Raw genomic sequence first — 26,706 nt, 5'->3', positions numbered from 1 at the left:
CGGAAGCCTTACCGCCGCCGGTACAACTCTTCACAGCGTCTAAGCCTTCCATGCTCGCGCGAAGTCGAAACACCGTGTCACAGTTACTGCCGATGACGCCACAACGCTCAAACAAAGTCGCCGTCAATGCCACTCGTGCGAAACACCTCAGCGTCGACCTCTAATGCCGTCACCATGCCAAACCGCCACCCACCGTGCCTCCTTGATCCATTGTCGGAATCACCACGCCAGCGTCAACAAACCTCTCGTTCTCCTCTATTCCAAACTTCTGATCTCAATACACCAGTAGATTATTTTTCACTATTGAATTTGATTCTTTGAATATCTTCTACTGCTCACTGTTGAATGACTATGGTCTTAATGAATTGAAGATGTGTAGATAAAGATGAGGATGAACCAAGATTGGAAGAAGTGTGTGTTGAATATCTATAAATCACGATATACAAAAGTTGAAGATGTATGGAAATGTGAAGTTTGATGATGGCGAGGGATGTTAGGAAGATGAAAGTCCTTGCACGTAATCAATCCCTCCAAAAATTCTCTCCCCTTTTAAAATAATAGTTCACTAATTTAATAAAAAACTGTCCGTGCAATTGTGAATTACGTGAGCGGCACTTGAAATCGTGAGAGAAGTTGAAACCATCGGAAAAAAACTGTTTTTGTGTTTTTTAAATTTTTTAAATTTTGAATTTAATTAATAAAAAAGGAAAAGTAATTAATAATAAATAATTTTTTTAATTTTTTAATTTTTATTAAATCTGATTTTTATTTTAATTAAACAAAACGAAAAATAATATTTTTTAATCTAAAAAAAACCTTATTTTATTAACTTAAAATTTAAAAACATAAATTAAAAAAACATTTTTAAATCCTTTTTATTATAAACAATTTTTTTATTATTTTTTAATTAACACTTATTTTTGGTTGTTTTTTTTTTAAATATTTTTATTCATCCGGACGAAATTGGGTATTGAGAAGACCATGCATGTTCTGCATGTGGTTTAGTTAAAAGTTCAACCATTGGCGCAAGACTAAGGTCACTGCCTTTTATAGCCCAAACATTATAATTAATTTTAAAGACCAATTTATAGTGACTAATTGTAATATTTTATTCATAATAGTGACTATTTGAGTGATCAATAATTTTTAGTTTTGTAAATTGGTATATAAATTGGTCACTATAGTTATTAATAATTATTGATTACTATAGTTAATAATAATTATTGGTCACTAAAATTCGTCACTATTTAAAAATTGTCTTGTAGTGGAAACTCGTGAAGTAGCACGTTTCAAATTGTTTTTGTTTTGATAGAAAACTGGCATAATTATTATTATTATTATTATAACCAATGAACACACATATGCTCTACATGCACATGTGTTCACTTTTTCTATAAAATAAATGTAATGAAATTATAATTATGAAAATAAATGTAAACAATTTTTACCATTCAATTTAGATAGTTTTATTTATTTTGTGAATAATTTTTATTTATTTAATTTTAAAAAAGGTACATAAATTAAAAAAAGCTATTAAATTTAAAAAATAATTAAATTTAAATAAAATAATAATAACTTGAAGAGTAAAAATGGAAAAAGAAAGTAGTAAACATGTTAAAGCGAGTCAAATCTATCACTCCGCCAAGAAAAGGACGGAACGAGTTGGATCCACTATTAGAATTTAAGTCTCTTTTACTTACAAATAAATTAGTATAACATAATTTCACTGTCAATCCTTTCATGTATCACTTTAATCTTATGCTCTAACAATTTCTCTAATTTTAATTTACAATTTCATAAGTCATAACAATGAAGTATATTTGAGTGTAAGCACCTACCATTAAAATAGATTTTGTCTGCATATCCCAAACTTGGGATGTAGATTTTACACAACCTCTACACTGCAAATGTTCAAGTGCAATTATTTTTGTTAATATTAGTTAGATAATTTATAGTTTTTTGCCTTTATAAGCTACGCAAAGCATTTGACATTTGCATCACCAAAACACTTATAAGAATCAACAACAACGAACAAAACCTCATTACCCTAATGGTGTGTTTGGATGAGGCAATTCAAGAGGGTGATTCATTTATTTGGAGAATTTGAAATTCTTTGCAATGAAATGCTTTGTTTGGATAAAGAAATTAAAAAGCATTTAAAATGCATGCATTTTTTTGAAGTATTTCAATTAGCTTAATTAGAAGAAATTCAAATACCCTAAAAAATGTGGAATTTGAAATTCTTCTCACTCAACCTCAAACGGACCCAGCAAAGCCGACAACCATGACAGGTTGGGTTGGCTAGACGACCAGACGTATCAGATTGACCTGATGACATAAACGAGTCGAGCAGGCTCGACAACCACGATGGGTGAGACGACCCGACAATCCAGATGGGTCAGACAGGCCCAATGACCTGGACGGGTTAGAGGGTCTGACGACCCAGATGGGCCAAACAAGCATGATGACCCAAACAGGTCAGGCGGGCCTGACGACCCAGACGAACGAAGGTGACTAGATGACACATATGGGTCGGGCGGGCTTGACAACTAAAATAGGTCAGTCAAGCCCGACAACCCACACCGCCCAGGTAGGCCCGACGACCAAGATGTGTCGGGCTGGCGCAGCGGCCCATACGGACCTCACTGGCCCTACGACATAAATGGATCTGGCGGGCCTAACAATCCAAACATGACTGACGATCCAAACGAGCCGAGTGGGCTTGAAGACAAAGACGGGTTAAACCGATCTGACAACCAAGACGAGTCAGCGGGTCCGATGGCCCAAGCAGGACGGGCGAGCTCAGCGACCCACACGGGTTTGGTGGGCCAAACAACCTAGAGCATCGGGCGGGCCTGATGACCTAGACGTATCGAGTAAGCTCAACGACCCGACCGACCCGTTGACCCGACAAGCCTAACCGACTCATGTCTAAATTTATCATGAACTCAAAACATAATTAAGCCTAAAATAAATATTGATAAAATAAAATTTTATCTCACAAGAAATTCAATTGTTTTATCGAAACAAGAAATTGAAATGTAAGGTATTTTAATTTCTTTATCCAAACAAATTATTTAGAAAATGAAAGAAATTTAATTGCAAGCAATTCAAATACAATGCATTTCAATTTCTCAGTATTGTCGAAATGCTTCATCCAAACAAAGGTAAATATATTTTTGATTGCATAAATGATAATGACATGGTGTTATCGAACTCAGTTAAAATAAAGTTCTCGTAAATTCATCACGAGTTTCCATTTTTAATAGAAAGTGAAAAAAAAATACAAATTTTGAGGTATAATTCAAATTTATATTGCTTTAAATCCATTTAAATGGATTTATCCTAAATCCAAATAAGTTCTTTTGGATTTTAAATCCAATCCACTTAGTTGAACTTAGATTGGATTATTAATTTTTGGATTTCAAAAAAATAAAAATCAAAGTGGATCTAAGTCGAGTAAAGATGAAAAAAGGTTAGGTCAAATCAAATCAGTCAAGGATTTAAGGATGAGCAAGGTTCACTTGGAGCAAATGATGAGCGGAGTCAGCCTAAGACAAAGGTCAAGTCAAGTCCCACATCGACTAGAGATAAGGACAATTCACAATATATAAAGAGGTGTAATCCTCACCTTACAAGTCGATTTTGTAGGGTTGAGAGTTAGGCTTAAACCCACTTTTAATATAGGATCAGAGCTAGGTTAGAGTCTATCCTAACAAGAGTTTTTGGACATTTTATTTCACCCGCTATCAAGCCACTAACGGACCACCCATTAATTTCAAGTCTCAGAGATGTATACCTCGGGATGTGTTGGAAGTCCCACATCGACTAGAGATAAGGCTAATTCACAATATATAAGGGGAATGCAATCCTCACCTTACAAATCGGTTTTGTGGGGTTGAGTTAGGCTTAAAACCCACTCCTAACAACCTACTTAAACCCAAGTCGATCTAAGTCAAAGCTTGAGTCAAGTCAGTTCGAGCTGAAAAATCGATCCTAGTCGGTTTGAGTCAAAAGTCGACTCGAGTTAACTCAATCCGTGGATATAACTTAATTGACAAAATGAATTCAATTTAGATTTAATCCAATTTAAAAAAAAAAAAAACTCAAAATAAAATTAATCTATTTAAAATTAATTTAAATTATAAATCCAATACATTTAGATCTAGATTGGATCTAAACGTGATTTTTTGAAAAATATAGTCCATGTCCTTTATAAATAAAGCAAAACACTATGACACATTCCATCAGATTTTGTATCTCTGAGTCTTGTTTCTTATCAAATCTTCTTTTTTTTATTCTGGTCGCATTTTTTACCAATCATTTATTGAAACGGGAAAATAAGCATTGCGACCTTGTTTGTTTCATAACATGCTTTTAAGAAATGCATTAGCATAACTTTAGTATTCAAGGATAGATCTGAATAAGAGACAAATGTCCAGTCAAAGGAGATATTTTGTAGCTCTGGAATCCTGCTTCCACGAACAATTTCTTCCATTCTTCTTCACTTCTTTCCTTCCCATTAAAAAGACATGACATTTTCACATCCATGAGGAGCTTTAGGCCAGTAATTCCATGCTCATCTTGGCCTTCGTTTATCACAGATTCTATCACAATTACTTTTCCTCTTTTGCCTTTACCAGAAATAGCTTCTTTGCAATTTTCTAATATCTTCTTACAATCCTTGTCACTCCAATTATGCAAAACCCACTACAGAAAGATTTACAATTTTTTTAAGAACATGAATCCAATAGTAAATTCGTATTCTAATTTATAAAAGAAAAAGTTGTTGTAGTGAAAGAAGTTTAGGAAACATTCGTTTAGAGATGCCTACCTTGAGTAGAACCGCATCTGCCTTGGGAATAGATTCGAACATGTCACCACCAACATATTTCAAATCGTTGGTTCCCGACAAGTTCTCCACAACTTGTTGACGGTCTAACACGGTGCACTTCACGTTTGGAAATGCATCAGAGATAGCCTTGGCTGTGGTTCCAGTTCCACCACCTACATCAACAATGGACTCTACTCCTTCAAACACCCAATTGCAACCTCTTAATGCCACGTTCATCATTTGAGAATCACTAGCCATTGCCTTATTAAACAAGTTGTTTTTTTCTTGGTTTTTACCAAGAAAACCCCATGCATTTGATCCTAGGGAGACATCAAATAGTGTAAGATCATCCTCATACGTCCACTTCTTCAAGTGAGACCATACAAGTCCTCCACTTGGGTTAATTAAAAGCTCTGCCATTGGAGCAAGACTAAGGTGAGTGTCTTTGACAAGAAGCTGTGATGCAGCAGTTAGAGCATATGCTTCCTTTTCTTCTGTGTTGTGATGGTCTCTTACAATCTCAAGAAATCCACTGTGTGCCAGGTAGCGTAAGAGACTGTGCACAGCTCTAACTTTAGTTGGCGGAATTTGTAGAATGGATACCAACTCTGTCAGTGTAATTGGTTGATCATGGTTGTGGATTATGTCAGGTATGCCAAGCTCAATCATCCATCTAATACTCATACCATCTAATGCATAAGAATGCAAGTGTTTGTACAAGTGAAGTTGACCTTCAAACATCTCACTTGCTTTAAGGTCATTATTTGAAGCCATAATTTGATGTGAATCTGTATGTTGTGTGGTGGTGTTTCAGACTTTGTTGTCCTTTATATAAAGATTCAAAAACCTAAATTTGTAAATTTCGCTTTTAGTCTATTTAGATTTGAATCCACGGTAAGTTGAATTGATTGTTTTCAGAATTATGACGTCGTTTTTTATTTCATTAAATTCTTAACATCTCTATGTGTTTTCAGAAATAAAATATACCACGAGTTTCAGGTGCTATTCCCCGTCAATTTGTTTTGTTAAAATAATTAGAAAGCCCCTCAATTCAGTTTATAAAGATCTATCTCTGTCTATACATGTACAATATTAATTTATGTACAAGTGGAGAAGTTTACGGAATTAAGAAAAAAAAAATCCACTTGGTTTCGTATATGTTACAGTTCAAAGTCATTGGTTTGGCGAACAAAAGTATACACCGAAAATATGCAAGAAAATTAAAAAAAAAAAATACGAGATTGTATAAGAAGTTATCTAAAAATTATAACAAGTCGTGGAGAGAATTAGATGGATAGATTTACAATATATAAATAAATAAATTATTTTACAGATCAATTTTGTAAGATTAAATAAAATGAGTTAAACATAAAATATATTTTTTTAAAAGAAATCTGTATTTATTTTACTTAATTCTATTTTATGGTAAAATTTATCTATTTTATAGTAATATTGAATTGAGTAAAAGTAAAATTAATCGTTTTATATAATATTGTCATGTTAGGGTGAGTGTATTTATTATAGGCTTTCATACGAATTATTTTAAATGGATACTATCTGATAGATTGATTAGTTGCAAAAAGTATAGTGCTTAAATAACTATTAAATTCAATACACAGGAAATTAGAGAAGATATGAGCTAATATAGCTGGTTTACGTCAACTTCTGGTTTTTTTATATATAACTTCATCAACATACGAGGAATCTGATTGATTTAAAAAATTACATGTGTGTTTTCAATTATTATATTATATTAATTATTATATATTAATTATTATATATTAATAATTATTATTATTATTATTATATATATATAACATAATTTATTATATATATATATATATATATAATAAATTATAATAATAAATGATATATATTTTTATATATAATAATAATAATTATTATTATTAATATATAAATATATATAGATATATATAATACTAAAAATATTTTTAAAAATATAATGATTAATATATTAATATATAATAATTAATAATTAAGAATATATAAAATAATAATTATTATTAATAATACATGTATATAATAATTAATAATAAAAAAAATTATACATAAATATGAATAATAATTAAAATATTATTAAAAAATAATAATATATAATTATTATTAACATATGCATATAATAATTAATAATAATTAAAATATTATTAAAATTTAATATTTTTTAATTTGTTTAAAAAATTATTTTATTTTATTTTTATCATAAGGGTAGTTAGGTAATTATAAAATTTTTTATTATAAAATTAATCAATCACATCACTTACATCATCCAATAACTTTCACAAAATTCATCTTCAAATTTACTCACTTTATCCTTTAAATCCACTAAATAATTAAATAAATTTAAAATTTTATTAAATTTATTTCAAAAAATATAAAGAAGAACCTCTGTACAAAAATTTCTCTCTTTGCTTAGTTAAAAAAACGTTCATCTCTATTTACAAAACAAAGTCAAAATAATAATGTCATTTGTTATAAACAAAACTTATTATACTTGAATTCATATTTTATTTAATTTCTTATTTTGTTCGTTTTTTGAATTTTCTATTTTACAGTAATCATCTTGCTCACAATAGAAATTTCAATAAACTTAGTTAACAAACTATAATAATAAAGTTAAGTCCCTCATCAATATGTTTTGAAAATTGACTTTTCATATATTAATTTTTAACCTTTTTTCAAAATTTTTGGCGAAATGTCCTTTAACTAAATAAAGTTAGGTTCCTCATTAATATGTTTGAAAATTTGAATTTTCATGCAATAAATTTTAAATCCTTTGAAAACTTTTGGTGAAGTGTTCTTAAAGTAAACAAAGTTAGGTCCCTTTTAGAAAATTGACGTTTCATATATTAAATTTTATCCTTTAATAATATTTTGGTGAAATGTTAAATAAAGTTAGGTCTCTCATTACTCTGCTTGGAAAACTTTTGGTAAAATATCCTCAAAATTAATAAAGTTGCGGGTGAGAGAAGAAGAAATGGAGAGAAAGAAATAAAGTGGAGAAGTAAAAAAAATTGAGATATATAAGTTATTTTGTTTAAAAAGATAAATTGGTGCTTTTGAGAATGTATTGTAAGGTTGAATACACTCTATAAAATACTAATGTCTTGATATTTGTTTTTTGTTTTCAAATTAGTCCTAATCTTCGTCTCGTTTTCGACTTCAGGTTTAATCTCGTATAGGACTCAATCTTGATCTTTTCAATTGGATACAAATAAAGACATTTCAACATTTTGTTTAATTTAGAGTTTATTCTCAAAAAGATAACTATTTTATCCTGTGTGCTTACCTATTTATACTATGTTGGATTTTTCATTATTTATAATTAAGGAAATTACTATTTGAGGTTATATCTTCCATCTAATTTTGCTTAAGTGTTAATTCTAGTTTTAGTTGTGATTTCAACTCTCATGTCAAGGTGTTATGTTGATTTAGCCGGTGGTGGTAAAGGGACATGTTGAGATATCGAGGAAGCTTCCGATCATGCTAAGGGCCAGGGGGTTGAAATAGTCATGTGCCTCCGTGTTATCACGTGATGAGTTGAGAGGTTGACATCATCATAATTAGATATTTAACCCTTGAGAGACTGAGATCTATTCCAGTGAACATGACGAGATACTGAGTATTATTTAGATTTAGAAAATCAAGATTGAGTTATTGTAACTATTTGATATTATGTTATATCTTACTCTGTTTATAGAGTACATAAATAATAATAATTAAAAAAAAAACAAGTTCTTCTACACAACATATCTCATATTTTCAACTACCCTAAAAAAATCCTAGGAATCGCAAATTCAAAAAGTATGACATTGTATTAGAAAGTAAAGCAAAGAATTTATTCTTGCCCATGGAGAATCGATTCTTACCCATGGAGAATTGATTTTTGCCTAAAGAGAATCAATTATTACTCAAGCATAGACATGTTAAAGTGAGTTGGAACCTGTGAGCCAATCTGGCTCACCACGGGTTCAAGTCGTGTCAAGTTAAAAAAGAATAAGATTTTTTGTGGTTATGGGTCAAAATGGTTTGAACTCACTTAACCCACGACTTATTGAAAATAGATACCATGATAACCAAATTAGCTAGACTATATTGTTGATTAATTTTTGTGTTGTTTATTACTTTTCACTTTCATCACTTTAATTTGTGATGAATGTAATAAAGATAATTATAGATTAAATAAGGATCTTGTCAGCTTGGTGCATCATGTTGGGAAATATTTTTCTTATTTTATCATGCTTTTTTCAATTATTTAGCAGATGTCAAATTTGAACTTTAATGCTTTACCTTTTCTAAACCATTAAACAATGCAGGGAAGCTTTTGTTTCATGTAGTTCATGTGGAACACCATGTACTTTGAGAACTGCACATACAATTGATGTTGGTGTTGGCAAAAGTTGTTAAACATATGTATGTGCAGATAGCTCCTAATTAGCTTGTTGATTTATCATAATTGCAAACTAAATATCATATTTCATTTATAGAGAATTTCAAATCAAGATCTCAATTGGAAAAGCTAGAAAAACTAGAACATTGGCAAAGGGAGTTAAAGTATTGGAGGATGCACGATTGAAACAACCATGTTATGAACAAAATTTTCTAAATTAGCATGATAAAAATGTACAGTATTTTCATTTATGTTTTGTTGAATACCATGACAAAAACTGCCTAGTATTAGCCTTGTTATCTTGGACATGTATGAACATTTTCTTGAAAACAATTTATCAAATATTTGGTAGTGAGCATGATAAAGACATTGGTACTTGATTTTACTGTAATTGTCATCTCATATGAGCCGGGTTTGGGACACTCATTTTTTGACCCAGCCCGTGGTGAGTTAAAATTGGTTACTAAAAATTAGTTACCTAGGTTTTAGCTACCAAAATGACTTAGTTACTAAATTGGTCTCTAATTAATTAGTGACCAATTTAGTGACCAATTATAATTTTTTATTTATAATAGTGAGTATTTTAGTAACCAATAATTTTTAATTTTGTAAATTGATATCTAAATTGGTCACTATAGTGACTAACAACTTTTGGTTACTAAAATTGGTTACTAATGAAGTATTTTCTTGTAGTGCAAGAATAAGTCTTGCAAATTCTTTTGCGTGAGCACTAGTCATACAAGAACAATCAGAATGTAAAATTAATTTTTTTTAGACAATCTCAAAACAATATGCATAATATGGTAGTATTACAGGCATATTTCTCTTGGAATGTCAATCACTATCTATAATAATATTACTCAATGTTCATTATTTATTAATTAGAGAGTAACTTGATCTATCCATCTAACTGTAATTTAGTATTTGGAAAGAAATATTAAAGTAGAAGAAAACAAAAACCTTCATCCAAGAACAACTTAGCTTTACCCAAATGAATTGAATAAAACATTAAGTATGTATTTAGTAGAAGCACAAACAACATGTTTAATAGAGCAAACACTTTAACATATTCTATGAAATTTCATATTTTGAGTCTTGTTTCTTATCAATTCTCCTTTTTATTGATGCTAGAATACTAAATGCTGCAACCTTATTCGATTGATCCATGTGTGAAAGAAACTACCAAATGCATCATTCTAACTTCAGTATTCAAGGATAGATCTGAATAAGAGACAAATATCCCGTCAAAGGAGATATTTTGTAGTTCTGGAATCCTGCTTCAACGAACATTTTCTTCCATTCTTCTTCACTTCTCTCTTTTCCATTTAAAAAACATGTCATTCGCACATCCATGGCGAGCTTTAGTCCAGTAAGTTCGTGCTCATCTTGGTCTTCATTTATCACAGTTTCTATCAAAATTACTTTTCCTCTCTTGCCTTTACCAGAAATAGCTTCTTTGCAATTTTCTAATATCTTCTTACAATCCTTGTCATTCCAATCATGCAAAATCAACTAAAAAAATATTTATAAATTTGTTAATAACATACATCATGCCAATCCTAACAACATGAATCGAATAGTAAATTTGTATTCTAATCTGTAAAAGAAATTTGCAGTAGTGAAAGAAGTTTAGGAAACGTTTGTTTACCTTAAGTAGAACTACATCAGCCTTGGGAATAGATTTGAACATGTCGCCACCAACATATGTCAAATTGTTGGTTCCCGACAACTTCTCCACAACATGTGGCTGGTCAAATACAGTGCACTTCACGTTAGTAAATGCATCACAGACAGCCTTGGCTGTGGTTCCAGTTCCACCACCGACATCCACAATGGACTCCATTCCTTCGAACACCCAATTGCAACCTCTTAATGCCACATTCATCATCTGAGAATCACAAGCCATTGCCTCATTAAACGACTCGTTAAATTTTGGCTTTTTACTAAGAAACTCCCACATATTCGATCCTAGGGAGACATCAAATAGTGTAACACCATCCTCATAAGTCCACTTCTTCAAGTGAGACCATACATGTGCTGCATTTGGCTTAATTAAAAGCTCTACCATTGGCGCAAGACTAAGATCAGTGCCCTTGACAAGAAGTTGTGATGCAGCAGATAGAGCATATGCTTCCTTTTCTTCTGTGTTGTGATGGACTCTTACAATCTGAAGGAATCCATTGTGTGCCAGGTAGCGTAGGAGACTTTTCACACCTCTAACTTTAGTTTGTGGAATTTGTAGAATGGATACCAACTCTATTAGTGTAATTGGTTGATCATGGTTGTGCATTATGTCAGGTATGCCAAGCTCAATCATCCATTTAATACTCATACCATCTACTGCATGGTCATGCAAGTGTTTGTACAAGTGAACTTGACCTTCAAAGATCTCATTTGCATTGCACTCATGATGACCCATGATGTGATTTGATGTGTTTGATGTGAATTTGTATTGTGGTGTGGTGTTTCACACTTTGTCGCCCTTTATATAAAGATTCATAAAGCTAAATAATATATTTGAAAATTTAATAATATATGGATATAATATATTTGACGGAGGGAAATAGTTGAAAAAGAAAATAAGTCATGAGTGCACATTAAAGATGACAAATAAGCCTGTCCCCGTGGGTATTGCCTGAACCTGTTCCCATTTTGACGGGAAATCCCCGTATTGACTGGGTATGGATATGGGGAAGCCCCGACTTTTTCAATTGGGTATGGGATGTATATATCCCGGCCATAATACCCGTCCTGCCACATCTCCCTCCCTATTTAAATTATTAAAATATTAATTAATTAAGTAACCATATATATATATATATATATACTTTCTATTTTTTATTTATTCTAATTATTTGGTTTGTCTTGAAATTCATTCACATCTCCAATATATTTTTCATCTTATCATAATTATGTTAAAATGATGTATATCAATTAAAAAAAATTATGTCTCACATTTGATTATTTCTATTATTTTTTAATATTTTTATTTATTATATATTTTCCTTTAACATGAGAATGCTTAATACTCTCAATTTAATTGTTTAATAGCATAAACATTTCATTTACTAGTAATAAAAAAATTATTTACTTACTATTATTCATTTTTGTTTCATTTGAAGAACTTTTTTGTTTCGCTAAAACAATTTTCGTTATTTCTCAACCATTGAGTATATATGTTAATATTTGAAAATTTTTCTTAGATCTCTAAGGTATTTTTCATCTTATCATACCCTTCATTATACATTTATTTTTCTTTGTACGATTTTTTTCAATAGCCTCTCAAATTGTTTTTAAGACACATTTGTTAATTTTTTTATATTTTTATTTGTTGTTTATTTTCATCATATAGAATATTATTTCGATATATTTTATCTATTTTTTTTTATTTTCTAACTTATTATCAATCATACTGTAACTTTTTCACTATAAATAAATAACTTTTATTTACTACAATAAAAATTTAATGTAATTGTCATGAATATTTTTTTATCACCATCCAATAAATATTGGAGTTCAAAACATACAAGATCTATGTCAAAATTTTATTATTATGTTTATTATTTGTTCTTTGCGTCATTTTGATCAAGTGATGTATTATATCTTTTATTAGTATAAGAAAGAGATTTATTAGAATTTAAAAAATTGAAGTAAACAAACATTTAAAATGTATTTTAATTTGAATATTTGTTTTCCTTTAATATTTTTTTAAAAATATTTTTAAATTTTATCAACAAGGTTTCATTAATGTTTGCAAATTTAATAAATATTTTAGTGCTCATCAAAATTTATTTGGTATTCTAATCTAAAATGTAAACAATTATAATTTATTTTAAAGTATTTAATATGGAACAAAGAATCATCATCCAAAAATTGAATATTTGATAATATTCTGTTTCCTTTATGTAATTTTTTATTGTTTTATAAAAATTAATTAAAATTAATATTGAAGTATAAGAAAACGGGTATGGATATCGGTATGAGATTATACCCGTTATCTGGTGGGGATGGGAATAAGACAAAAGTTCGATACCTGTTGAATTTGGGTATGAAAATGGAGATGAATTTTTTCTACATGGATAAGTATGGGATAGCGAAACTCGTCTCTACCCCGCCCGTTGCCATTCCTAATGCACATTGATTTTGATTAGGGGTTGGTTAATTTTTTATATTACAGTGAGGTTTGACATAAAAAAGACATCAATAACACTTGCGGATTGGTGTTGGGTGGTGGCAATGAGAATTGAAGTGAGGTCCTTATAGGAAGCAATGGGCTACATTTCATAGAGGGAGATGTGCCCTAGGGTGGTCAGGGACTAATTTATGAACTTGACAGATAAATTAAGAGTTCGGCGCCCCAAACAGAAGGGTATAGTGGAGTCATAGGTGCTATGAGATTGGAGGAATCAAAACCAAAACCCAACCTAAATCCATTTCCTTTTTTATTTTCTTTACAAAAAAGTTATGTTCAAGACATGTTTGTCTCATTATGAAATACTATAATTCTATCTTGGTCTTTAGTATTTCAATTAACTAACAGTGAGAAAAAACAGTTTACAGAACATAAGAAAAGATGTTAAAGTTTCTACTAGATTTAAAGGTGGTTGGTAGTGAATTGTTGGTTCTGCAAACTGGTAAGGTGTTGACACTGATACCATGCATGTGTGCCAGTGGAATACACATCATAACCTAATAAAAAAGATGAATCGGAGTAGTATGGTTCCGTGGTGACCCGTACCCAACTAATATTTGGTATTTGGTGTGAGCAGTTGAGAGAGGATTTGAGAAAAGAAGGAAATAGTTGAAAAAAAAAAACTAAAACTGGGAAAGAGAACTACGACAAATGGGAGAAAAATGGCAATATCAACGTATAATTTTTATATTTTTAGAATTATTATTCACTATATATCAAGATTTGATAATATATATTAAAATTATACGTAATATAAAAAATTACTTTCATATTTCTATTCTTTTCCAACTTAAAATAATGAAAATGTATAAATAATTCGATAAAAATATTAATATTATATTTTTTGAAGTGTATAATTAAATTAAATACAATATTTCATATTTTATAAATAAAATAATTACATACAAATTTATTTTTTTTATAATGTGTTATTAACAGTTTATTTAATGTTGTCAATTTGATAAATAAATCTATTACATATTAAGAGAAGAAGATACCACCAAAATTACTACAATACCCATTTTCTTTTATTGACACGTGTCATCGAAATTAGTTTTTTCGTCATTTTAAAACTCTGGTACAAAAGGACCCGGGTTCAAATCCTACAAAAATAAATTTGTTTTTATTTTTTTCATTTATTTATGATTTCAACTATAATATTAATTATAAATAATATTATGTTTGTATTATTTTTATAAGTATTAGTATTTCTAATTATTAATAAAATATTATTATAATATTATTTATAATGACAGTAGTAAAATTATAACAAATATTAGTATTATTATTATATGTTATTATTATATATTATTACTATTAGTATTATTAACATTATTAGTAGTAGAGTTATTATTCTTATTTGTAATATATGATATTATTATTATTATATATTTTTGTTAGTAATTACATCTCAATTTTTATTAGATTATGATAAATTATTTTTTTGTCTTAAACTTAAAAAAAAAAAGGTATATTGATAAATATATGATTAGTTTAAAATTTTACTTCAATATTTCATTGTTGATGTTCATACCCATTCAAATTTGAAGGATTTGTCGACCATTGTTGAATTATGTCAATCTTTGACAAAAACAAACAAATTAAAGATATTTTACTTGATTAATTGTCTGATTTATTTTATTTAACTCTTAATGTTTCATTTTCTACAACGAAGATTATCAAAACAAAAATTGGAATAAGATGAAAGATGAATTTCTTAAATGCAATATGGTTATTTACATTCAAAAAAGAATAACCGGAGATTTTTATTCCGAATAAATTATTGATGAGTTCAAAGTTTTTTACTATATAATTTTAACTATAATATTAATTATAAATATATTATTATTTGTATTATTTTTATAAGTATTAATATTTCTAATTATTAATAATAATATTATTATAAATATTATTTATAGTGATAGTAGTAAAATTATAACAAATATTAGTATTATTATAATAATAATAATAATAATAGTTATTATTATTATTATTATTATATGTTACTATTATATATTATTACTATTAGTATTATTAACATTATTAGTAGTAAAGTTATTACTCTTATTTGTAATATGTAATATTATTATTATTATATATTTTTGTTAGTAATTACATCTCAATTTTTATTAGATTATGATAAATTATTTTTTTGTCTTAAACTTAAAAAAAATAGGTATATTGATAAATATATGATTAGTTTAAAATTTCACTTCAATATTTCAATGTTGATATTCATACCCATTCAAATTTGAAGGATTTGTCGATCATTATTGAATTATGTCAATCTTTGACAAAAACAAACAAATTAAAGATATTTTACTTGAATGATTTTCTAATTCATTTTATTTAACTCTTAATGTTTCATTTTCTACGACGAAGATTATCAAAACAAAATTCGGAATAAGATGAAAGAGGAATTTCTTCAATGCAATATGGTTATTTACATTCAAAAAGAAATAACTAGAGATTTTTATTCCGAATAAATTATTGATGAGTTCAAAAATTTTTACTATAAATTATTTTGGCTCCTCCAAAATTATTGGTCAAGATTCGTCACGCGTTATTATTATCAACTATAATTAATAATCATTATTACTATCAACTATAAATATTATTATCATTATTATTAATTATAATTATTTCTATTATTATAGTACTAATATTATTATATTATTATTATTATTAAGAATTATAATTATTATAATAGTTATTATTATTATTATTATTTTTATTATTATTGTTAGATACACATTTTTAGGGATATCAACAGGGCGGGTAGGGTACGAGTAGTAATTCCCCCATACCCTACTTGGATAAATATCTGTCCCGTATTCGTACCCATATCCGTCGGGTACCCGTCTATTTTTTCATATCCACATGTATCCACAGGTACCGTGAATATTTACAAAATTATTTAAGAAACAAATATTTAATCATAAATTCAAATAAAATAAAATAAAATATATCACTGTCATAAATTTTAAATAAAGTTCAAATAAACTCAAGTTCATACAAGTCCAAATAATTATAAAAATAAATATAAATGACGTTCAACACAATGAAAATTTGTTAATTAGTGCTTTTATCAATAAACTCACTTTCTCCGATTGATTCCTGAAAAATAAACAAAATAAACAAATAATAAAACTCAACTGCCACGTGTTAAGTATTTTTGTTTTGATTCCATCATTTGACAACAAACATACTATAAATGTCACTGTCTATATAGGGTTTGATGTATATGCCCAATTTTAAAGAAAGAAAAGAGAATAATGTCAAGGGGTGTACCTAAAAGAAGACAATGTACCAATACTTGAAGTTGGAAGAATGAAGACAGAAGAGAAGACAAGATGTGTAGCTTAGAAAAAATTAGGTCAGAATTTTTTTACTAATATATATATATATATATATATATATATATATATGGGTATTTTTATGAATTAAAGTTTAGCGAGTACGGGTATCCACGGTACGGATACTATGATATCCGTACCCACCCTGTTAACATGCAAGTATAAAAAATATTTGTACCTGTGGATATCCATTTTTAATATTCGTTACCTACCGTTGCAGATACCTGCGGGTACATTTTCGTACCCGTGGATATTCATTTTATCTCTATGTCTTGGTATTTTTTGAATTGAAAAAAAAATAGTTACTAAAATTAGTAGAATAATAAAACTGACAAATAATTTCTTATTATGAATAATTATTTAAATTTAATAAATAATAATTAACAGGATAAAAATGTAAAAACAAAAAAAAGGACATAAAAAATGTGTATCTCTTTACATATTTAGTTAGTGTATTATTATTATTATTATTATTATTACTATTATTATTATTATTATCACTACGGGATATTATTATAATGGTATTATTATTATTATCACTACAGGATATTATTATTATAATGATATTATTATCATTATTATTATTATTATTATTATTATTATTATAATAGTTAGACACACATCTTATTTAATTTACTACGAGATCATATATCAATTAGTTGTCCTTCTTAATTGTTTGGTTGTTGTTGTATATATATTTATATGTAATTGTAGATTATTAGTATGTCAACATTAACTTGGTATTTGCATTGCCATTAATATTTATAACATAAACATTATCATTATTATTATCATTTGTTTGTTATTATTAGTATCATTATTATTTTTATTATTAATATTATTACTATTCATAGTGATGTTATTAGTATAAGTGCTTTTTTTAATTATAAAAAATGTTATTATACTAAATATTTTGCTAAATAGATTTTTAATCTTTTAAAATTTTTATAATTTATATTTATATTATTATTCTTTTAATGGTTAAATAAATATAATAACAATTATATTATTATTCTAAACATATTTGCAATAAATAAAAAAATGTGCATACACGCACGGGTCATATACTATTATAATTATTTTGTAAAATCAATTAACTACACCATATTGTGATATTAATTTTATTTATTATATTTAAAACTGGATTTACAAATTCATTTCATTGATAATAATATTTAAAACAATATAACCTAATTTTCATGATATTTATTATTTTATTTTTATATTATTGTTATTATTATCAATTAAAACTCTAATTATAGTTATTACTATTATTATTATCAGCTCTAATTATAATAATAATAATTAATTATTATTATTATTATTATTAACTATCATTATTATGATTAATATTACTACCAACTATAAGTATTATTATTATTATTATTAACTACAATTATTTCGATTATTATATTACTATTATTATTATAACTAGTGTACACATAGGTGTTGTCGCGCCTGTGTGTACGCATTCTTTGAATATACGTGATATTATAGTAAGTGATGATAATATAATGTTATTAAGTTATAATATATAAAATAAAAATTATATTTATTAAAAATAAAGTGAAATATATCAGAAAAGATGTGAGAATAACTGTTGATAAATAGAGAAAAAGGGAAGAGCAGAGATAGACGATTTTATAAAAAAGTTTGTAAAAGTAACGGTCAATTTTCAAAAATTTTATAAATAATTATATTTTAAAGGGTAAAATTGGTATTTAAAATGTGGATACAAAAGAGAAAATTCTCTTTGTATATTGTTATAGATTATTATTATTATTATTACTATTATTATTAATTAGAACTATAATTATTATAATAGTTTTTATTATTATGTTCACATACATATTTTACTTTTACTTACTATCTATGAATCATCTTTTAGTTACTTGAACCTTTTATTTGTTTTGTTGTTTATTTATTTATCTCTTTATATATATGTAGTTGTATTATTATTATTTTTTATCATTACACAATATTATTTTAGTGTTATTATTATCTATTATTATTATTATTACTATTATTATTATTATTATTATTATTATTATTATTATAGTTAAACACTCATTTTACATTTATTTACTACGGGATCATATCTCAATTACTTGCACTTTTTATTTGTTTTGTTGTTCATTTTATTTTTATATTTGTGTAATTATTTGAATTATAAAAATAGTTACTAAAATTATTAAAATGATAAAATATACAAATAATTTTTGTTATGAATAATTATTTTAATTTAAAAAATAATAATTAAGAGGATAAAATTATATAAACAAAAGAGGACACAAAAAATGTATATATCTTTATATATGTAGTTATTGTATTATTATTATTTTTATCACTACGAGATATTATTATAATGATATTATTGTTATTATTATTATTATTATTATTATAGTTAGACACACATCTTAAATTAATTTATTACGGGATCAAATTTCAATTACTTGTCATTTTTATTTGTTTGTTGTTAATGTATATCTTTGTATATAATTATAAATTATTATAGTTGACATTAGCCTTAGTGTTAGCATTAATATTAATATTAATATTTATAGCATAAGTATTATTATTATTATTGGTATCATTATTATTTTTATTATTATTATTATTACTATTCATAATGGTGTTATTATTATAAGTGTGCTTTTTCCAATTATAAAAACTGTTGTTATACTAAATACTTTTGTTAAATAGAGTTTTAATCTTTTAAATTTTTATAATTTATAATTTATATTAATATTAATATTAGTATTTTTAATGGTTAAATAAATATAATAGCAATTATATTATTATTCTAAAAAATTTTAAAATAAAAAAAAGTAAAAAAATGTTCGCTCAATTAACTATATTATATTGTGATATCAATTCTATTTATTATATTTAAAACTGAAATTATTATTGCATCACTTAGAGTTACTATTTCATTACTTGAATAACAACATTTATAATAATATAACTTAATTTTCATAATATTTCATTACAATACTTTCACTATTTTATTATTTAATATACAAAATAAAACAAATATGTCCCGTGCGTACAGGTCAGTATACTAGTTAATATATAAAAGAAATTACAATATAAAATATAATAATCTTTTAGTAAAATAAGTTAATTAATATTTTTCATTTCAAATAATATTGTTTTATTTAAACATCATTTATAATTTTCAAAAACTATCTAATAAATATAAATTATAAATAAAAAGTTATAAATTTATATAACTTTTTCGTAACTTTTTATCATAAAATTGTGATAAATAAATTAGTGAGAAAATAATTTGATATTATTTTCTCACCAAAATATAAATTTTATTAGTTGGCCAAAAAATTATTTCGTATCACCAAAATGAGTTTTGTGAGAGAACAACAACAGAATGACATTCTTTCTCAAACCATAAATTAACTTTAATGTTGTGTTTGTTGTAAGCGGTGATTTGCACTCTTCACCCTCAAAAGCAAGGAGAAGTGAAGAGAAAGCCACGTCGGTAAGATGAAACTACAAATGTCGCCGAAATGCAATTAACTTACGGAGGATGATATTTTGATTATTAAATTTTGACAATTTTTTTTTAGGGTTAAATATATTTTTGGTCCCTTAATTTTCAGTAAAATTTGGAATTAGTCTATTTCGAAACTTTGGACCAATTTAGTTCTTCATTTTTTGAAATGTGTGGATTTAGTCCTTTTAATCAAATTTTGTTAAGTTTATTTGACATTTCAAGTACGTTTCATAATAGTATTTGACTTAACATTAAAGTAAAAATGTGTCAAATAGTATAAACAATCCAAATACAATCCTGAAATGCATACGAAACATCAAATAAACCTACCAAAATTTGATTAAAATGACTAAATCCATGTATTTCGAAAGATCAAGGACTAAATTGGTCCAAAGTTTCAAAATAGACTAATTCCAAAATTTATTGAAAGTTAAGGGACCCAAAATATATTTAACCCTTCTTTTTATAACATAATGTGTGTTTTTCAAGTAATTTTAAATATTGAGAATGAAAAAATAAAAAAATGAAAAATTACTTAAAAAATGTAACTTAAATTGTAAGAGAAAGTTGTCAAAATTTAGTAATCAAAAATTCAATTACCTTAAGGTATCCATACTATTCCTTGAGTTACATGCAAAAGATCGATCGAGATCATGGTAGGAAATAGATTATAGGACGAAGAAATCGATTCTTCTATGTGAAAAATATGCTAAACTGGTTTGTGAATCAATTGTCTCTCACTTCAGAATCACATAATCGATTATAGTCTCTTCTCAAAAGCAGGGAATTGATTCCCGTCACTTATACTCATCTCATAACTGATTTGGCTAATAAGGAGAATCGATTCTCCCCTTAATTTTGCGCACTTGTTTGGCCTTGTGTTAAATCACGACAACCGAAAGAATACACACATGCATCTATAACTATATATAAAAAAGGGATTCTCTCTTTTGTGTTCACATTTCATAATTTTAATTTTACCTTTTATAATTTAATTATTTATTAAATTTTTAAAAATTAACGATTACTTTTATAAGTTTTTATAAAATTATTTAATTATCTCCTTCTTTTTTTCTCTTACCATTCATCAACAGTTATTTTTTCTCATATTTTCTCCATATATTTTACGTTATTTTTTATAAATATACTTTTATTTTATTTATTAACTTAATAACATTAGAATATCATCAATTATTAATATAATTCAAAAAATACATACACAGATACTATGATAGCGTCTATGTTTACACTAGTGAAAATAAGGAGAATGGATTCTCCTTGCTTTATCACAACCCACCACATCTATTCATTATTTCAATACCATATCTACTCACGTTTTGGTAATAATCTAATTTATCCATAAAAACATTTTTTAATCTATTATTTTCTTATTTTCTTATTATTATTATTATCGTGGTTAATGTTAATATTTAATAAGTTACATTTTCGTAAATTAAAAAAAGTAGTAAGGATATTTATTGAATGACATTTTTGTAAATCAAGAAAGATAGTTAGATATTTAATCATTGACATTTTTGTAAATAAAAAAGGTAGTGAGGGTATTTAATGAGTCATATTTTCATAATAAAAAATATAGTAGAGGTATTTTGGTCAATGGGATAATAGTTTTGGATGATAAAATGACATAATAACCATTAAATGGAACACATGTCAGACTAAGACTAAGAAGAGTTTTTTTTTAGGGTTTAGGGTAATTTTCATATATTATTTATAATTTTCTTTTCTGTTTATTTTTTATTTCTCATTTCTTACCACTCGAATTTATATAGAGCTAAGAAATATTAACATTAGCTTTACGATGAATTGAATGAAACATTAAATACGGATTTAGTAGAAGCACAAACAACAAGTTTAATACAACAAACACTTTAACATATTCTATGAAATTTCATATTTTTAGAGTTTTGTTTCCTATCAATTCTCCTTTTTATTGGTACTAGAAATGTAAACGCGGCAACTTTATTTGATGCATACATCACGGAAGAAACTACTAAATGCATCACTATAACTTCATTATTCAAGGATAGATCTCAATCAAAGACAAATATCCTGTCAAAGGATATATTTTGTAGCTCTGAAATCCTGCATCCATAAACAGCTTCTTCCATTCTTCTTCACTTCTTTCTTTTCCATTTAAAAGACATGTCATTCGCACATCCATGGCGAGCTTTAGTCCAGTAAGTCCGTGCTCATCTTGGCCTTCATTTATCACAGTTTCTATCAAAATTACTCTTCCTCTTTTGCCTTTATCAGAAATAGCTTCTTTGCAATTTTCTAATATCTTCTTACCATCATTGTCATTCCAATCATGCAAAATCAACTAAAAAAAGATTTATAAATTTGTTAATAACATACCTCATGCCAATTTTAACAACATGAATCAAATAGTAAATTCGTATTCTAATATACAAAAAAAATTGTTGTGGTGAAAGATGTTAAGGAAACATTTATTTAGAAATGCCTACCTTGAGTAAAACTGCATCAGCCTTGGGAATAGATTCGAACATGTCACCACCAACATATCTCAAATTGTTGGTTCCCGATAAGTTCTCCACAACTTGTGGACGGTCAAACACAGTGCACTTCACATTTGGAAATGCATCACAGATAGCCCTGGCTGTGGTTCCAGTTCCACCTCCGACATCCACAATGGACTCCACTCCTTCAAACACCCAATTGCAACCTCTCAATGCCAAGTTCATCATTTGAGAATCACTAGCCATTGACTCATTGAACAACTTGTTATTTTCTGGGTTTTTACCAAGAAAGTCCCACAAATTTGATCCTAGGGAGACATCAAACAGTGTAAGATCATCCTCATAAGTCCACTTCTTCAATTGAGACCATGCATGTACTGCATGTGGTTTCGTTAAAAGTTCTACCATTGGCGCAAGACTAAGGTCACTGCCTTTGAGAAGAAGCTGTGATGCAGCAGTTAGAGCATATGCTTCCTTTTCTTCTGTGTGGTGATGGATTCTTACAATCTGAAGGAATCCACAATGTGCCAGGTAGCGTAAGAGACTCTGCACACCTCTAACTTTAGTTAGCGGAATTTGAAGAGTGGACGCCAACTCTGGAAGTGTAATGGGTTGATGATGGTTGTGGATTATGTCTGGTATGCCAAGCTCAATCATCCATTTAAGACTCATTGAATCTAGTACATGGGCATACAAGTGTTTGTACAAGTGAATTTGACCTTCAAAGATCTCATTTGCACTACACCCATGATTTGAACCCATATTTGATTTGAATCTATATTTTTGTGTGGTTTTCATAATTTGTCGCCCTTTATATATAGATTCAAAAACCTAAATGATATATCTTACAAGGAAAATTGTTTTGTAATAATTAAATTTTTACAACTTTCTCTCACAATCTGATGTGACATTTTATAAGTGATTTTTCATTTTTTCATTTTTTCATTTCTCTATCTTCCAAAACAAATTAGGAGATGTCACCTTACAAGAAAAAATTGTCAAAAATTTAGTTGTCAAAATATAATTGTCCTATCTAAAATATAATTGTTCATCGTAATTACAAAAATAAATTAAGATTGAAACCAACATCGTAAATGAACGCAATAAAATATAATAAATATTTTTAATAAATACAAATTCAAAAGTTATTGTCTAATTATTAAGGAAATAATTTAAAATACAATTTCAAATCTTTTGTTCAATTACATATAATTACTATGATTAAAATAATTATATTCACCATAATTATAAAAATAAATTAATATTGAAACTTGACATTGTAGGTCAAAGTAATAAAATATAATAAATATTTATAATAATTAAAGGAATAATTTAAAATAAAATATATTTATTTATTCAAAATAACGAATCATCGATCAAAATTTCATTCATAATTAAAGAAATTTAAAATAATTAATAAATTCAATCCATTAATAAATATCTTTAAAAATTAATTATATAATTATTAATTGCAACGGTATAAATTTAAAAGATTTTAAAATATATGAATAAAAAACAACTCATTCATAATTAGAAAATTAAATTTAATTAATAAAATTAATTGGTGAATTAATAAAAAAATTTAGAAACATATTGCATGGTAATTGATTATAAAAATAAATATCTTTATTAATTAATCATATAATTATTAATTGCATATTAATTGCAACGGTATAAATTTTAAAGATTTTAAAACATATAGAATAAAAAACAATCCATTCAAAGTTAAAAAATTAAATTTAATTCTTAAAAGGGTTAAGTATGTTTTTAGTCTCAAGCTTTGGCTCCCTAAAAATAAATATCTTTATTAATTAATCATATAATTATTAATTGCATATTAATTGCAACGGTATAAATTTTAAAGATTTTAAAACATATAGAATAAAAAACAATCCATTCAAAGTTAAAAAATTAAATTTAATTCCTAAAAGGGTTAAGTATGTTTTTAGTCTCCGAACTTTGATCCAAAATTGGGGTTCCTTTCTGTCTGAAACTTCGACATATTTTGGTCTCTAAACTCTAGAAATGAATGAATATACTCCTTTTAACCCAATTACGTTAACTTTCTTTGAGGTGTCGAATGCTTTTCATATTAGTATTGATTGGAGTTTTGTACCCTCTTTGACACATTCTTAGTTCAATATCTACTGAGAATTATGTTCGACACCTAAAAAAAAACATAATTGAGTTAAAAGGACTATATTCATTCATTTTTATACTTTAGGGAGCAAGATATATGAAAGTTTCAGACAGGGACAAATTCCCAATTTGGAACAAAGTTCAGGGATTAAAAACATATTTAACCCTTCTTACAATTAATTGGAGAATTAACATATTATATAGTTATTGATTATAAAAATAAATGTCTTTATTAATTAATTATATAATTATTAAATGCAACTGTTAAATTTGAAAGTTTTTATAACGTTTGGAAAAAAAACAACCAATTCATAGTTAGAAAATTAAATTTAATTAATAAAATGAATTGATGAATGAACGGAAATTTTTAGAAACATAATATATAGTTATTGATTATAAAAATAAATTTCTTTATCAATTAATCATATAATTATTAATTGTAACTGTATAAATTTAAAATATTTTAAAATGTATGGAATAAAAAACAACTCATTCATAGTTAGACATTTTAATTTAATTAATAAAATTAATCGGTCAATTAACGAAAAATTTTAGAAGCATATTATATAGTTATTGATTATAAAAATAAATGTTTTTATTAAATAATCATATAATTATTAATTGTAACTGTTAAATTTAAAATTTAAAATTTGTTAAAACGTATGGAATTAAAAATAACTCATTAAAATTAAATTAATTAATAAAATTAATTGGTGAATCAACGAAAAATTTTAGAAACATATTATATAGTTATTGATTATAAAAATAAATGTCTTTATTAATTAATCATATAATTACTAATTGCAACTGTTAAATTTAATTTTTTTTAAAACATATGACATAAAAAATAACCCATTCATAATTAGAAAATTAAATTTAATTAATAAAATTAATTGTTGAATTAACGAAAATTTTTAGGAACATATTATATAGTTATTGATTATAAAAGTAAATGTCTTCATTAACTAATCATATAATTATTAATTGTAATTGTATAAATTTTAAAGATTTTAAAATGTATGAAATAAAAAATAACCCATTCATAGTTAGAAAATTAAATTTAATTAATAAAATGAATTGGTGAATTAACGAAAATTTTTAGAATCATATTATATAGTTATTGATTATAAAAATAAATGTCTTTATTAATTAATCATATAATTTTTAATTGCAACTGATAAATTTAAATTTTTTAAAACGTATGGAATAAAAAACAATCAAAATTAAATTTAATTAATTAAATTAATTGGTGAATTAACGAAATTTTTTTAATACATATTATATAGTTATTGATTATAAAAGTAAATGTCTTTATTAATTAATCATTTAATTATTAATTGCAACTGTATAAATTTAAAATATTTTTAAATGAGTGAAATAAATACGATCCATTCATAGTTAGAATATTAAATTTAATTAATAAAATTAATTGGTGAATTAACGAAAAATTTTAAAAACATATTTTTTCAAATTGTTAGCACGAATGATAAGTCCACAACTTTTTTCTCCATATTCTTCCTTTTAACTAATGTATATATTCATTGCTACACTTTTTTTGGTCGCATTTATTATATGTATATATTTTTTCTTTCTAGAAAACTTTAATTATCTATTTATTACAATAAATTAGAGTGGTAAGAAATAAAAAAAAATAGAAAAATAACATATTGGATAGTCCCCAACTAATTAGAATACGAGACTAATTTTATCTAGTGTTAATAATCGTGAAAGTGAATATATATTATCAAAACTAAGGAAAACATAAGAT

General features: G+C 26.2%; 3 protein-coding genes across 3 annotated transcripts; all 3 read right to left on the bottom strand.

Moving 5' to 3' along the window:
* Positions 1 to 4,247: 4,247 nt before the first annotated feature.
* Positions 4,248 to 5,649, bottom strand: LOC114186064 (isoflavone 7-O-methyltransferase-like). The gene is made up of 2 exons (XM_028074067.2): positions 4,835 to 5,649; positions 4,248 to 4,710 (listed from the first exon to the last, which is right to left on the bottom strand). The coding sequence occupies exons 1-2, from the start codon at positions 5,606 to 5,608 to the stop codon at positions 4,408 to 4,410; spliced, it is 1,077 nt and encodes a 358-aa protein (XP_027929868.2). The 5' UTR covers positions 5,609 to 5,649; the 3' UTR covers positions 4,248 to 4,407.
* A 4,613-nt stretch (positions 5,650 to 10,262) lies between these two features.
* On the bottom strand, positions 10,263 to 11,683 carry LOC114186248 (flavonoid 4'-O-methyltransferase-like). The gene is made up of 2 exons (XM_028074291.2): positions 10,891 to 11,683; positions 10,263 to 10,754 (listed from the first exon to the last, which is right to left on the bottom strand). Exons 1-2 carry the CDS (start codon positions 11,659 to 11,661, stop codon positions 10,452 to 10,454), a joined length of 1,074 nt encoding a protein of 357 aa, XP_027930092.1. The 5' UTR covers positions 11,662 to 11,683; the 3' UTR covers positions 10,263 to 10,451.
* Positions 11,684 to 22,231: 10,548 nt separating this feature from the next.
* LOC114182971 (isoflavone 7-O-methyltransferase-like) lies at positions 22,232 to 23,561 on the bottom strand. The gene is made up of 2 exons (XM_028069783.2): positions 22,788 to 23,561; positions 22,232 to 22,642 (listed from the first exon to the last, which is right to left on the bottom strand). Exons 1-2 carry the CDS (start codon positions 23,559 to 23,561, stop codon positions 22,340 to 22,342), a joined length of 1,077 nt encoding a protein of 358 aa, XP_027925584.1. The 3' UTR covers positions 22,232 to 22,339.
* Between the last annotated feature and the right edge of the window lie 3,145 nt (positions 23,562 to 26,706).

This window comes from Vigna unguiculata, chromosome 5, assembly GCF_037176805.1.
Source record: "Vigna unguiculata cultivar grain cowpea cultivar isolate G323 ecotype 2 chromosome 5, ASM3717680v1, whole genome shotgun sequence".
Taxonomy (NCBI): Eukaryota; Viridiplantae; Streptophyta; class Magnoliopsida; order Fabales; family Fabaceae; genus Vigna; species Vigna unguiculata.
This window is presented reverse-complemented; position numbering and strand designations above follow the sequence as displayed.

Bases quoted from the DNA above. Each gene is read 5' to 3' on its own strand.
- LOC114186064 (XM_028074067.2), bottom strand. From the start codon at position 5,608: ATGGCTTCAAATAATGACCTTAAAGCAAGTGAGATGTTTGAAGGTCAA. The intron at 4,711-4,834 runs GTAGGCATCTCT...ATCTTTCTGTAG, and splicing joins CAGATGCGGTTCTACTCAAG to TGGGTTTTGCATAATTGGAG.
- LOC114182971 (XM_028069783.2), bottom strand. From the start codon at position 23,561: ATGGGTTCAAATCATGGGTGTAGTGCAAATGAGATCTTTGAAGGTCAA. The intron at 22,643-22,787 runs GTAGGCATTTCT...ATCTTTTTTTAG, and splicing joins CTGATGCAGTTTTACTCAAG to TTGATTTTGCATGATTGGAA.
- LOC114186248 (XM_028074291.2), bottom strand. From the start codon at position 11,661: ATGGGTCATCATGAGTGCAATGCAAATGAGATCTTTGAAGGTCAAGTT. The intron at 10,755-10,890 runs GTAAACAAACGT...ATATTTTTTTAG, and splicing joins CTGATGTAGTTCTACTTAAG to TTGATTTTGCATGATTGGAA.